This window comes from Natator depressus, chromosome 5, assembly GCF_965152275.1.
Source record: "Natator depressus isolate rNatDep1 chromosome 5, rNatDep2.hap1, whole genome shotgun sequence".
NCBI lineage: Eukaryota > Metazoa > Chordata > Testudines > Cheloniidae > Natator > Natator depressus.
In genome coordinates this window covers 72076200-72090551 of record NC_134238.1, presented here as the reverse complement: position 1 = coordinate 72090551, position 14352 = coordinate 72076200, and the positions used below count along the sequence as shown (strand labels likewise).

The 14352-nt window shown below is 37.5% G+C and overlaps 1 protein-coding gene across 1 annotated transcript in view; it reads left to right on the top strand.

Annotated features, from left to right (window-relative positions):
• The window catches only part of FEM1C (fem-1 homolog C), a 31946-nt gene extending 20556 nt beyond the window's left edge, over nt 1-11390 (top strand). Inside the window, exon 3 of the mRNA XM_074952982.1 lies at nt 5190-11390. Coding sequence (XP_074809083.1) covers nt 5190-6499 — 1310 coding nt within the window. The 3' untranslated portion in view covers nt 6500-11390. The remainder of the gene's footprint in view (nt 1-5189) is intronic.
• The last annotated feature ends 2962 nt before the right edge of the window (nt 11391-14352 follow it).

The following is a 14352-nucleotide window of genomic DNA, read 5'->3' as shown; positions in this document are numbered from 1 at the left end:
CTTTATGGCCATTGCCAATTTCTAGTAGAATAGTTATTGTCACAGGAGAGTCCTCTGTGGGTTTTTGGTGTTTTTTTTGTTTTTTTGTTTTTTTGACTAAACCATTTACAAAATGATCAGTAACATTTGAGCATTTTCCATCCTTTGTTTTATAGATTCTTTTGTATAAGAGAGAGTGTTGTTATTATTTATATTCCCCACCCAATGTTCTAATCTCTTAAAATATTTTTTTTTGTGCACCACCAAGAAAGGATATGAAGACCGCAGGTGGTCCACAAAACATTACATTATTTTCTGAAGTGACATCTTATACTAAGCTATGGATAATAAAAGTTGTTGTTTTGGTCTGTGTCATGTATTCCCTGTTAATTCCTAATGAAGTCTTAGGGCATCCATCAAGGAGGAATCCTCTGGACCCATACATGGTTGCAATAAGTGGAAGAGAGATGTCTGTTAAAATAAAAGCCCTATAATCCCATTTACTTTTGAGACATGTCACTGGAGTTTGGAAATCCCTGGCAAATTGGGTAGGCTAATCAGGGACAAAAAATATTTTCCCTACACTCAAGACAGTAGGGATGGTGTGACTAAATTAATTTCCTAGAGTGATGAGAAGTCAAGTTAGGACACTGCAAATGTATCTTGGTGAACTATAGTTTATTCAAGATTAACTGTATACTTTTACGTGACTTTCCTAATCTATAGATTCTGTAAATGACTATCTGAAACTATAGAGACAAGGTGGGTGAGGTAATATCTTTTATTGGACTAACTTCTGTTGGTGAGGGAAACAATAAAAGATATTACCTCGCCCACCTTCTCGCGCTCTCTTATCCTGGGACCGATGCAGCTACAACACTGCATACAACAATATTTGATACTATGTCATAAGTAGGTGTAATTTGAAAATGTTTGTCGTGAGAGCTGCTCAAATTATGGATGAAACTAATTAGATGGGATCCTGTGAAGTCCATAGAAATTGAGGACACTTATCAAGTGGCAATTGAGAGCACTCAGCATCTTCCAGCATTAGGCCCATAGTTTTTGCCTAAATTGTATGACTGTACTTCAGATAAACACATTTAAGAAGTGGACAACAAGAAATCTAATTTCCCCTTGCTCCTCTGACCCTGAACATAATCAGTAGCTGTCTTTTTAAACTAATCTCAGGCCAGGTCTGAACACAAACTAATTGGAATAACTGCATAGCTTGGGGGGAGGGCGTGAAAAATCCACACCCCCTGACTGATGTAGTTATACCAACTTAACCCCACATGTAACAGTGCTATGTTGACGGGAGAGCTTCAGAGAGAAACTGTCTGGTTGGCATAGAAGCGTCTTCACTAAAGCACTACAGCAGCATAGCTGCACCAGTGTAGCTGAGCCTCAGTAGCGCTGTACAGGAAGATAAGCCCTTCATTTCATGACTTGAATTCACAAAATTTCACTCTCCCCTGCGCCCTCTTTCTCTCCCCTCCCCCCCCCCCCCGAGGTGTTAACTGGTCACTTCATCTTGAACAGTTCCTTGAAATGTATTAACCACTTATGCTAAACAGTTTTCTCCACCTTTTATTTAACTTGAGTACATTTCCTAGTCCTGAAAAAGAACTCTGTGTAAGCTCGAAAGCTAGTCTTGCTCATCGACAGAAGTTGGTCCAGTAAAAGATAATTACGTCCCCCACCTTGTCTCTCTTTAATTCACAAATTCTGTTTTTCTCTGTATGAACTAAAGGCTTTTTTTGTTGTCCTGTGTTGACTAGATCTGAAGACTGTTTCATGTTGCATAATAAATTTGGACAGGGTGACCTAGAAAACTAATATCTTCTTGTAATATAAGGAACTTGACATGAAAAGAACTAAGTAGCTTTTCCAAATGGCAGTAAAACTGACCAGAGTTCCATTAATTTCATGCTGCTGCAGCTGTCAGCATAGGCATTTGAGTTGTTTTAATGCAGACTCCAGAAAACCTCACTACACCAGTTCATGTTTCGAAGGTATCTTTGTAACCACAAGAACCAGAAAATTAAAAACAACCAAAAAGCTTACATTCTGTACAGATTTGTGGCCTATTGCCAGGGCAAGTTTCTTACATGCTACTAGTGTGTAGATGAGTAAGGTGGGTTTTCTAATAATGTTCCTGAAAGTTTTCTTGCAGAACTTATAACACTCTCTTTTTTTTTTATCTAGCTTTTTTTGGGAAGCCAGAAGACAAAATTTACTTTGAAAATGGGTAGAAACTACTTTAAATAATATGAGGCCCTAATGCTAAAAAAAAAAAAAAAAATATGTTGCTGCCATATTTGATAATCAGGATTTACAAATGTGAAACAAATTGACTATGTATATATGGAATACTGGGGTGTTTTTGTTGTTTTTCTAAAAGACACTTCTGCAATAGCATTGGTGACTGTTTCAGAAAACTTAGATCTGACTTAATGGAATATCCCAAAGTTTTTTAGATGTACAAGTTTTACGTACTTAACTACAATACAGTAGAAGAAATATTTCCATGTAAATTGTTCCTTTAACATGGTTCACAATATTACAGAAAAATGAAAGAAGGGGAAACAATCTGTAATGAATCCTTAAATATAGTAGTATTGACCTCCAACATAGACCAGACTCTATTTAGTAAACACACAATATATCTTTGCTACCCATGGAAAAATCATTGTATTTGAATGTTTATGTAAATTTTAAGAGTTTTTTTTGCTGTCCCTAAAGGTATTTCTTTCAGCAAGATCTGAGACACCAGTTCGCTAATGGCCATACAATTGCTGTGAAGTTTTTGAACTACATTCATGGCTGATAAGAATGAAGACCAGAAATGAACTTTTGGAAATAAAACCATAATATGTGTAATTCTGTATTTACCTTTATCCCCAGCCATTCTTGTTCAGCTGTATGTATTTTGATCATTTATATTTGACTCCATTGTTTTGTTTGGTATGTCCTACTCTTAAACAGGTATGATGTAGGAATGTTAGAACAAAAGCCTTCTACAGACAAAGAAGATTGCTGTCTAAATTAGTTGATCAAGAAATAAATATAGTAGTTGGGCCTCAGTTTCAACTCAACCAGTTAAATTGAGCTACAAGGTGTTACCTTGTATCAATATTAGAAAAAGGTTGAGGGTACTTTAGGTTTAGCTAAGACATGCTACCTGAGCCAGATCTAATTTTGACCACTTTTCCTAATCCAGACAAAGCCAGAGACACTGTGGCCCAGATTCTCTGCTGTGCTAAGGAAAAGGAGGGTCTGTCAGAGAAATTGTTCACCACCCTCTGATTACTGGGATTGATCTACAATCTAATGTAGAGTGGCCTGTGCAACAGTGACAGCTGGCTGTAGTTCTAAGAGACTGTACACCAATTGAGCATAGCTGGAGCATAGCATATGCCAACTATACCTGCTCTCGACCCTGACGCACCACCTACATTTGGGTTGAATATGAGTGAGTGGTGCTGGGGGCAGATATATTGGCTTTGTATCAGCTGAGACTTCCCCCACACCAGAGAATTTCCTAGCTGGCCAGATTTAGTCTCTTTGTGATCTCAGGTGGCACAAAGCCATTAGAATGCAACTGAGCATCTGGCCCAGAGAGTACATGAACAATATGGAGCAAGAGAACATGGTGAAGTGGCTGGTTGGAGCAACGATAATCAAAGCTGCAGAAGCTGTAATAGTAGGTTCTAGTGGAAAACTGACTGACAATAAGATAATATACCTAATTTCCTGTGGAGTGACAGTTTTCCACCAAAAATATTGACCAGCTAGCAAGGAAATAATAATTCTCATTGGTTATATGATCCTCAATTGACTTCCAGTTAATTCTGATGCTGTAGGAAATTTACTGTTTGCTAGAATTTTCACTGCAATTGTAGCTGGATTTTTGTGTGAACTTTGATATTTCTCTAATTAGTGTCTTGTTAATGCAGTATCAGATGAAGAGCTAAAGAACAGCTTGTATTAAATTGTGGACTTTTTAAAGAAATCAGCTGCACTAGACATTGTTTGGTTATCTTTTTTTGCTGGTGAAATGTACATATTTAAACTAAGACATTCAGCTACAGTACTTCCGGAGTATATGAAAGATTTAGTGGACTGTAGCTTCTAATGTTTCCTTTCAGCTTTGCTGCAGACATGGCTTTCGGTGAAATGTCATTAATGCTTGCTGTCTTTTTTTTCTGGATTCTTCCCACACACTGCATTAGAACACTTAGTACATTTTACAAGATACACTTGGAGTGTGGTACTGATGGGAAATAATCCATCGTTAAAAATACATTCTTCAGATGTGTTTTACAATTTACACTCTTGTATAGACTACACCCATGATATTTTCAAGAAACAATGTACTATTTTTTTTCTTCTATTAACTTATTCTTGGCTTTGGGAATCCTAACCAGAATAGCAGGGGGATAAAGCTTGGGACTTTAGGATAAAGACTAGGTGGACAAAATATGCTGTATGCATTTTACTTCATCAACCCAGTGTCCGTAGAATAATTTAATCAAATACAAAGGCGAGAGTGTTTGAATTTATGTAGATTAGACAAATGAAACAGCCATATTTCCTAGATCATTTAAATGTTATGACAGCATCAGAAAGCCCCCGTTGGGATTGGAGCCCCATTATGCTAGTGTTATACAAGTACAGAAAGAAAAATCCCTGCCCTGAAAGACTTACTATCTAAAGACCCAGATGAAAGGTAGGGGATGAGCGTACTGTGTGCAAGTAAATGAACCTGCTGAAGAGTTGGCATAAGTTTATATGTATTGGGTGGGTGGTTTGTTTGTTTTTTTTTAAATCAGGTAGTGGAAGGGAGGAATGATATATGAAAAGTCTAGAAGGATAGAGGTAGCATGTTTAGAGCTAATGTTTTATCCTTAAAAGCAAATATGAAATTACCACAGAATGAAGGATCCAGGATTTGTTTTGTTTTGTCTTTTTTTGGAGTAATGAGACAAAAGTTTACTTGAAACATCTTTAATTTTATCAAGTAACTTTGCACTTGTATAGCTGCTTGACAACCTTGGTATTTTAATCAAGTCCAGCGTATTCCAGGTATTAACTTGCAGCTTGCCTGTTTTGACATGTATGCGTGAAGTATTTCTCCTTTAGCTATTAGTATAGCTCGATAAATATATCATGATTTTTGTGCACTTACGATTTTCTTTTCTTGTCAGGAAATACTGCATTACATGACTGTGCAGAATCTGGAAGCTTGGACATCATGAAGATGCTTCTTAAATACTGTGCAAAGATGGAAAAAGATGGCTATGGAATGACTCCCCTTCTGTCAGCCAGTGTGACAGGTCATACAAATATTGTGGACTTCCTGACGCAGCATGTACAGACCAGTAAGGCAGAACGTATCAATGCTTTGGAGCTTTTAGGAGCAACATTTGTGGACAAAAAAAGAGATCTTCTTGGTGCTTTGAAATACTGGAAAAGAGCTATGGACATGAGGTACAGTGACAGGACTAATATCCTCAGCAAACCTGTGCCACAAACACTAATTATGGCTTATGACTATGCCAAGGAGGTGAATAGTGCAGAAGAGCTAGAAAATCTTATTGCAGACCCTGATGAGATGAGAATGCAAGCACTGTTAATTAGAGAACGTATTCTTGGTCCTTCTCACCCAGATACATCTTATTATATTAGGTACAGAGGTGCAGTCTATGCAGACTCTGGAAACTTTAAACGATGCATCAACCTATGGAAATATGCTTTGGACATGCAGCAAAGCAATTTAGACCCACTGAGCCCTATGACAGCCAGCAGTTTACTGTCATTTGCTGAACTCTTTTCCTTCATGCTACAGGATAGGGCAAAAGGCCTCCTAGGCACCACCGTTACATTTGATGATCTTATGGGAATACTGTGCAAAAGTGTCCTCGAAATAGATCGGGCTATCAAGCAAACTCAGTGTCCACCTGACCAAATACAGCTGAACAAAGCCCTTTCTATCATTTTGCATTTAATTTGCTTGCTGGAAAAAGTTCCTTGCAGTCCAGAACAGGACCATTTTAAAAAGCAGACTATTTACAGGTTTCTTAAACTGCAGCCTAGAGGGAAGAATAACTTCAGCCCACTTCATCTTGCTGTTGATAAGAATACTACATGTGTGGGTCGTTACCCTGTTTGCAAGTTCCCCTCTCTACAAGTTACTGCTATACTGGTGGAATGTGGTGCTGATGTAAATGTCAGAGACTCTGATGATAACAGCCCCTTGCACATTGCTGCACTGAACAACCATCCAGACATCATGAATCTTCTTATCAAGTCAGGTTCACACTTTGACACCACAAACTTGCATAAACAAACTGCTAGTGACTTGCTGGATGAGAAGGAAATGGCAAAAAATTTGATCCAGCCCATAAATCATACTACATTGCAGTGTCTTGCTGCTCGTGTTATAGTGAATCACAGCATATGTTATAAAGGGCACATCCCTGAAAAGCTAGAGAACTTTGTGTTGCTCCATAGATGATAGTATGACAATTGTTGAAGCACGAGTTGGTGACCTTAATTGTTGCTTTCTCAAGCACTGTTGTGATACACCGGCGTTCATTTAGCTTGACCTATCGTGTTCTCATTGGCTAAAGCATCATTAGCATCAGATCTGCAGAATTGGCTACCCAGTATTTAATATGAATATGCCATATAATATATTTTGTGGATTATTTAGAAATGTAATGCCATATTTAGACTCTCTCTTAAAATTGTCCGCCAAAGGCTTGGCTACTCTGGTTTTATTTGCCTGTTGGGTGTTTGGGACTGAGATGAATATTTTTCACTGGTGTCTTTTTACTATTACTGGTATGTGGATTTTATACAGTTGGAAGGTCATCTTTTTTTGTTTTTGCTTGCGCATTTCTACTCAAATTCTGTTTTTCTATGAACTCATTGCTAAACTGAACAAGTTGTATGGACTTGTTAACATTTGCAATTACCATAAGTGCTTTATCTTCTCTATGCACTGGCTTAAACATGACTGTTGTGTGTTAGCATATTTCTATGCAGCAGTTGGCCAACTTCAGCTCAAACAGCATTTTTTGCAGTTTTATGGAGCTTTTTCTGAGAACACTTCCTTCACAGCATGACAATTTTTGGAGCTACGTGTCAATTGTCCAAACTTTTTGGTTTGACTTTTATTCTAGCTGTATCTGAGGTTGCTTTCTTAGTCCTCTTGAAATATGTGCTAAATTTGGGAGAAAAACCTGTTCTTGTTCTCTTGGTAACCCAGTTGAAATTTAAGTCTAAGTCATTCTGATGCATCATGCAGCAAGGGGAAGAGTCCTTATCATGTACATCTGACTCTTTCCCTCTGCACTAATGTCTTGTTTGTGCTGATTGTGTGACTAGATGTAGAGAGTTTGCTCAAATTTTTAACCTCAAACTTAATAATACACTTGAATAAGAAATTAATTGAATGTATGCAGTAGCCTGAAATTACAAATCAATTTCCTTACCTACAAAAGGAACTAAAGCATGTTGGTGGCATGATGCTTGTCAAACCAGGTTTAGACATCTAGTATAATTATATTACCTTGGCAGAGAGCCACTCACTATAATGTATCAAAAATTCCATAGCAGTGTCCTCCCTTTTCTTAATTTTAAATATACCCTTTTAGATAATTTGCATGCATTTTTCATCTCTCGTATTGTCAGCCATACTTAAACACCAGAAGTTGTGGTGTGTACATAGCTTCTATTGAAAGTTACCTATTTTTATAATATTTGCACAACAGCTTAGCTATCTCAGCAAAAAGGGCTTTTTCAACTTGATTAGAAATCCGCAAATGAAGATTCTAAATGAGTAAGATTCAGGTAATTTAATATAATTCAGCACTTTATTGTTGATTCAGAGTGAAACTTATTCAGGCACATTAGCCCTACAAATGTTTTTAAATTGTTCTCAAGAGAAAAAATTCTTTTGGGTTGAGTAGAGTGCAACTTACTGCCAGCTCAATGGTCAAGCACAGTGGACGTCATTTGACTTGGCATTTCTTTTCAGTGATGGTCAGTAACCACACCTAATGTTTTTTTAACTACAGAAATTCAGTGGGTTTTTCTGGACTTTCATCAGATTATGAACTTGCAAAGATGATAGCAGAGGAATTTCAAAAGCCAAATTAATGATACTAAGGTGACTTGAACTTAGTGGTTTTTGTTTTTGTTTTTTAATTTGATTTTAAAATATTTTTGTCTTTGATGTTTCTGAATTGCATTGGTGATGAGCACATCTTTGACAGTAAGTAAAAAGGCAGTGCTTTCCTTACCTTTTGGCTGTTTAGGTATTCTCTCTCTCCTTCTCTTACTTTGTGAAGGAAAGTGAAGCTGAGTGGCTGGGTCACCCTCAGATCATGATGACTTTTAAACAGCCAGCAGTCATGTCAGAAGCACTGTTGTTTATACATATTTCAAAGTTTGAAAACTGCATTAAAATATATTGAAACAAATTTCTCTGTTTTTGTCCCATGGCACATTTGCATTGTTTGTATGAAAAGCAAAGTTGAGTTAATCTCACAAGGATACAGTAGTACATTTCTATTCAATTATCTGAATTTCTTTGATTTATAATCATTAAAACACATGGTACACCAATTGTTGATCGTAAGAACAAGTTTCATTACTTCATTTTCTTATTTTCAACATTCTTCCTCTTTCACTTACCGTTCTTCAAGAAGATTTAATGAATAACCAACACCACGCTGTAGGAATGAGCCACAATGTGGTTGGAACTCTAACATGGATAATATAAAAAGAGATTCTAGAACATTGTTTTTTGTATTCTAGAATCTGTGCTGCTCTTCATTAATAGTTTACATTTCTAACTTTAAATGGGATAATGGATCGCTATAGTTATTTGGTTGGACCATTTTCTCCGAGTTTTACCTTTGAGAGTCCAGAACTGTGATTTTTTTAAAAACAGGAATACTGTGCTGCTATTCTGGTGCTAACAAAATTTCTGCATTAGAAAACATACCCATGAGTTTTCTGGCTATAAAAACCTTAGGGAACACATCATTTTTTTTTTTTTTAATCTATAGTGATCCAATGAAGGTTGCCAAGTCTTAGTATGAAAGTTTATTCTACTGTTTGTTTTTAAAGAAATGTATGCAAATATCCTAAAGTATGGGAGGGACTAATCTCCTGTGCATGTTTTCCCTGTATATCTACCAATGTACCTCTATCCTGACCTACAGCAAATCTGTTGTTCCAAATTTTGCATGAGGCCACCTAATGAACTTTGATGATCTCCGGGTATTTAAACCTAGGCTTCCAGAGGGTAATGGCTGGCACATTTAAACCTGTCTGCCACTTAGCCGCCAACGTTCACATTATCTTAATTTTTATTTCACTTTCAAATTAAAGCAGTCCAGACTCCGTTGAAAGGTAAAAAGTTAGGGTGCTGTGGGCTTTTATTGAGCTTGTAAATAAGGCTCTAAACTTAGCTGTCCACCAGCTGAAACAAGGTTTTGATTACTTTTTGTTCTTGGTCGTGTTACTCCTTTAATACTGGGAATGTAGTTATCCTAGTGCAACACAGTGATGCAAAAATGCAGCAGCACTGTTAGCTGGAATTGAGGCATGCTAAGGAACTAAAGGACCTTCAGAACATGATGATTTATTTTCTCTTCTCCTTTCTGTCATTATTTACTTAAAACCCTCTTTCTCCTTCCCTCTGTTATCTTCCTGTTACATATTTCCGTAACTGGAATGTACTGTTCCAGAGGTACCAACCCAGTGCCACGTGTGTGTCAAGAACATTACATACAATCTTATGCATTTTGGGGGTACAACACATTTTAAAGTATTTAAACAATCTACAGCATGTTCCTAAGAGGATGGGATACCGATACCCCAAAGAGGCCTGCTTGTTGAGAGATGGGAAGGTGGATTTTTTTATACATATATGCACACACACTCAAAGGATTTTTTTTGTTCTTCATCCCACTCAGAGTTTTCATTGGAATACTTCAGCCAGGGAGATGAAAATTACAGTGGTATAAAATGAAACTTTCTTCTTCCCCCCCCTTGGAATGTTACAGTGAAATTTATATTTCTCTCTCTGTTGTTGCCATCCTAATAGCAAGAACTCTCCATACATTTATGCTATCTTTGGTGGTTCTGACTGCTGTAGTGCACAAAGTAAAGATACTTCTTAAAGCATCAGTGTGGTGGTGTTTCAGCAAATGCAAAAGGTAGGCTTTCTGACATTCAAATTCTAATTTTAAGTCAATATAGTGTCTGTGAAAGGGGCTGAACTGAGAGCCATCTGTTTATCTGCAGATTATGTACTGCAGTACTAATGTAAGTTTTCCCTCTCTATTCCAGCACTAAACATCTTTCCTGAACTGGAGGACCAAAATATTTGAGGGATAGGGTAATTTTTTTAGTCTTCATCCTTACTCAATCCATAGTGTCTGATAGCATTTTAAATGGTTTTGTTGTGATACAGACATCCATTCTCTAGCCACTTAAATGAGACAGTCGACTCATTTCATGTACGTCACCAAATAGCTGAAGATGTTAAATTCCAACCTGGTTTTGAGATATCAATCCCAATCTCTCAGCCATCCAGTCTCATTCCAAACCCAATCTGCAACAGCTCTTGGTAGAAAATATAGGTAAATATTTCCTAGTTTCCAAAACAGTCCTCTGTTGAGAACTGCTTTTAAAACTGGATGAACATAAATTATTTCCATTTTTTAAAAAAGAAATGGAATGTCATGGCAGATATTCTACAAAAGGATAAAATCCTTATTAGGAAAAACATCTGTATCACTTCAGTTTTCATATCAATTGCAAAGTAATAGTGGCTGTGTATGTGACTACTTTTATGCTATAAATTTCACTAAATGATTTTTCAAATGTAAGGAGTAGAACGCTGACTGGATTATGTCATTTTGACAAGTGAATATGAAGGCATTGTACTAATGTTGATCTTCTTTACTGTAAAGTCAATTGACAGTATGGTAATTGGTATTACAAAGTAATTTTGTGGGAGAAGAGTTGATGGCAGTACATTGTAAATGAGGGGAAGACATAATCTGATCTAGTTTGAAGGACACTATTTTATACTGTACAAATCACTTGGCTTCTGTAAATGTGAAAATAACTGTTGTATGGATTTGGACCCTTCGCTGATGGCAAAGTGGAAAAGTGATTGTTTACCTGATTTTTAACTCATTTTGTATAAACGTCCCATCGTGTCACAGACTTCCTATGCAGGGCTAGCTCAGTGTATTGAAATACTGCAATTTCTTTTTTACGTGAAGTAATTAAGCTTTAATAGAAATGTAAAAAGGGAATAAACTTTTCTCTGCTCTTAATCTCTTTAGGCTCCAAAATGCAAATTAAATTAAAATTGTTTCGGAGAACAACTGGCTGAGTCTATATCTGTTTTCTTTAAGGGCTACTATAGCATCCCTAAGAAAGAGGGCATTTTCTATTAAGGTAAGAATGGCTAAACACTGATGCTACAGCTTTCGACATTTCCTCCTGCTGTTATCAATGACTGTATCCAAAAGGGAACTAAACATGCCTGCTGTCTGTAATGGAACTGTTTGAGTTCAGAATACAGGCAGCATGGGAAAAAATAACTTCAAGTTTCCAAAAGACATTGTAGCTGATGGAGGAAAGTACACAATTAATAGACGGTTAATACACAAAATTAACAGACGGTTAATAGTGCCACTTTAAATGTTAAATAATACATCTGCTTATGTTTACAGCATAACCAAACCTAATTAGCAGTTTTCAGAACAAACTTTAGGAAAATTCATAATATCAATACCAAAATCTCGCACCCTAAACATAAACTGGCGTAAAAACATAGATTTTGTTTTTCTGTTGCTTGTGATTGGTTGTCATTTCTTACCATTGGCACAACAGTCTTTGTTATGCTTTCAGCCATGTTCAGTGCACCATCTATCTAACTCAAGTGCAACCTCCTCTGATGTTTTTCCTTTAGCATTTCCCCCTCTCCACCCCACCGCCCACCCCCCGGGAAAATAAAACATGGTTTTAACATGAGCCAAATAGGAAATATTGAAGTGGAAAATAAAACAAATGTTTATATAAATTGTATTCTTAGCTAGATTGATGATTAGTCTTACGGTCTGATGGATAATGAGAGAACTTATATTAGTAGAAAGAATCTGGAATTGGGACCTTGCTGCTGCTGGGCCGTGTTTAGTTTATGAGCAACTTGCCACTTCCAGCCTTCCTTGCTACAGCAGACTTTTAGATGGCTGTGCTAATTTGTACAAATCAAAGTTAGAGTTGAAAAATTAGAATTGGCCCATGCTGTCAATTCCTTCTGCCAGCATAGTATGTAGTTACTGATTGGAGGATGTATCAGATATACTGAACATGTCTATCCTGTGACTTCACTGTAAGACCAGGCTTCCTCAGTCTCTAAATTTACTTTTCATTAATTTCACACGCATAGTCTCTTGGAAAAAAAAAAAAAAAAAACAGGAACAAGTATTAATTTTGTTGTTGTTTAGTTCTTATACTGTGCCAGTCACGGTGGTCTCTGAACTGGGGCAGCAGCACTTTTACAGATCATTTTTCTCATGCTGTTGACTCCCAAGTTACTGTGCTCAACTGTGTGTTCTGTTTATGCCATGGAATGTAATTGGAAACATGAAATCTGCAGCAACACAAACTGTCCAGAACCACACCATGAGGTTTATCTGCCTGTTTTCCTAAATAAGGTGAAAGAACAATGTATGTCAAGTTTGTCTAGAAATTAATAGTTGCAGACAAGTTGCAAAAGCCTGCTAATCAGGTTGGGGAGAAACAGTGAATTCAAATTTAACTCTGTGATCTCTGATACTGTTGACACTCACGTTGATGACAACTTCAGTAGGAGTTAGGTTCAGGGAAACACTATGTAATGAGATTTGTATGGAGTGATGCAAATAAAATGTCTGACCTACTCAAGGATGACAACTCTTCCTTACTTTAACATGCTGAAAGTTATGAAATGGGGCTTGGGAGAGGAAACTCCTCAGTGGCTGACAAAGGTTAAGACTTTGAAGGGTTATGGCTTGAGAAAAAATACCTGGCACCTACCATTCTGAAAACTAATCATACTAGTCAACGTGGAAAAATCCCTGTTCCATCACACTCCGTCCCAATCCTTGGTCCAGAAAGTTCTCCTCCTGCCCCTTCGGAGAGCACTACCTCTACCCAGGGCTCAGCCCATTTGCAGTATCCAAGAGCTGCAACCCATGTTCCCTCTTAATTTATTTTTCTGTGTATGGAATGAATGAATCCCGCTAAGGAAACTTAAAATGGGGGAGCCCAGTTGCTCCTATACCTGATCCCTCCGTCTCTGTCCATCCCTCTCTGTTCCCTCCTCCAAGCTTTTCTGCCGCTTATTTCCCACTCTCCACATTCTCTTCCCTGCCCCTTCTGTCTTTAACATTTCCCTCCTCTTCGTCTCTCCCTTCTGTCACCATGCTTTTTTCACAGCTTCTGGTTGACGTTGAAATGGGAATTGAGGGCATCAGCAGGATCAGGCCCTTGCTAAATCATAAGAGTCTTTGTACTCTTGTTCCTTACAAGTGTACAGGTTTTTTGTTTGTTTTTAATTTAAACAAAACTGTACTGGGGAAAAGGGTGTGTTAGAAGAAACATGGGCTTCAACATGATCCTTATCACCCTAAGGAATAACTTAGCTACACTTTCTCTCTTAAGCTATTCTCCAGCTACTGAGCAGAAAAATAACTTGGCAGCTGCTTAACATCACTGGAATTAGTATAGGGTTGGGTTTGCCTAACTAGCTGTCCTGTTCATCACGGTTTACCTTGTGCAAGACTCTGGGTGGGTACTGGGCAAGATCATGCCCTTAGTGAATTGTTATAAATTCATAAACAAAGTACTCGGAGAGCACATATAGTGGATTCCTGTACTTGAATGGAGGAAGGTACTTAGAAGCTTGGCCCTCTGTTTAAAAGCCTGTGATGTGGTAGTTCTAACACACCGCACACTTTGGGACTTCTGAGGAATGGTCCTAAACGTGTCCATTTTTCAATGTATTTTAAAAGTTTCACTAGTTTTATCTATGTGGGAAGTTCCAGTTCCTTATTTTGTGACCGTCTGTTCTTTTGTACTGCAGAAGCATGTGATAAGAATGTGTCATTTATCTACTTCTTTTAAAATTGTCTGCTGTGTAAAAGTGGGGAACTTGTTAAAACCAACCTTTGCTGTGTATCGTGCTTGACTTTGCCTTGCTGTTGATAGGGCAGGTTTCACCTGGTTGAGAGGTGTTTTCCAGTAGGTTCCAGAATAACGTGAAAGAATCAGTTCCAACTGGTGGATAGC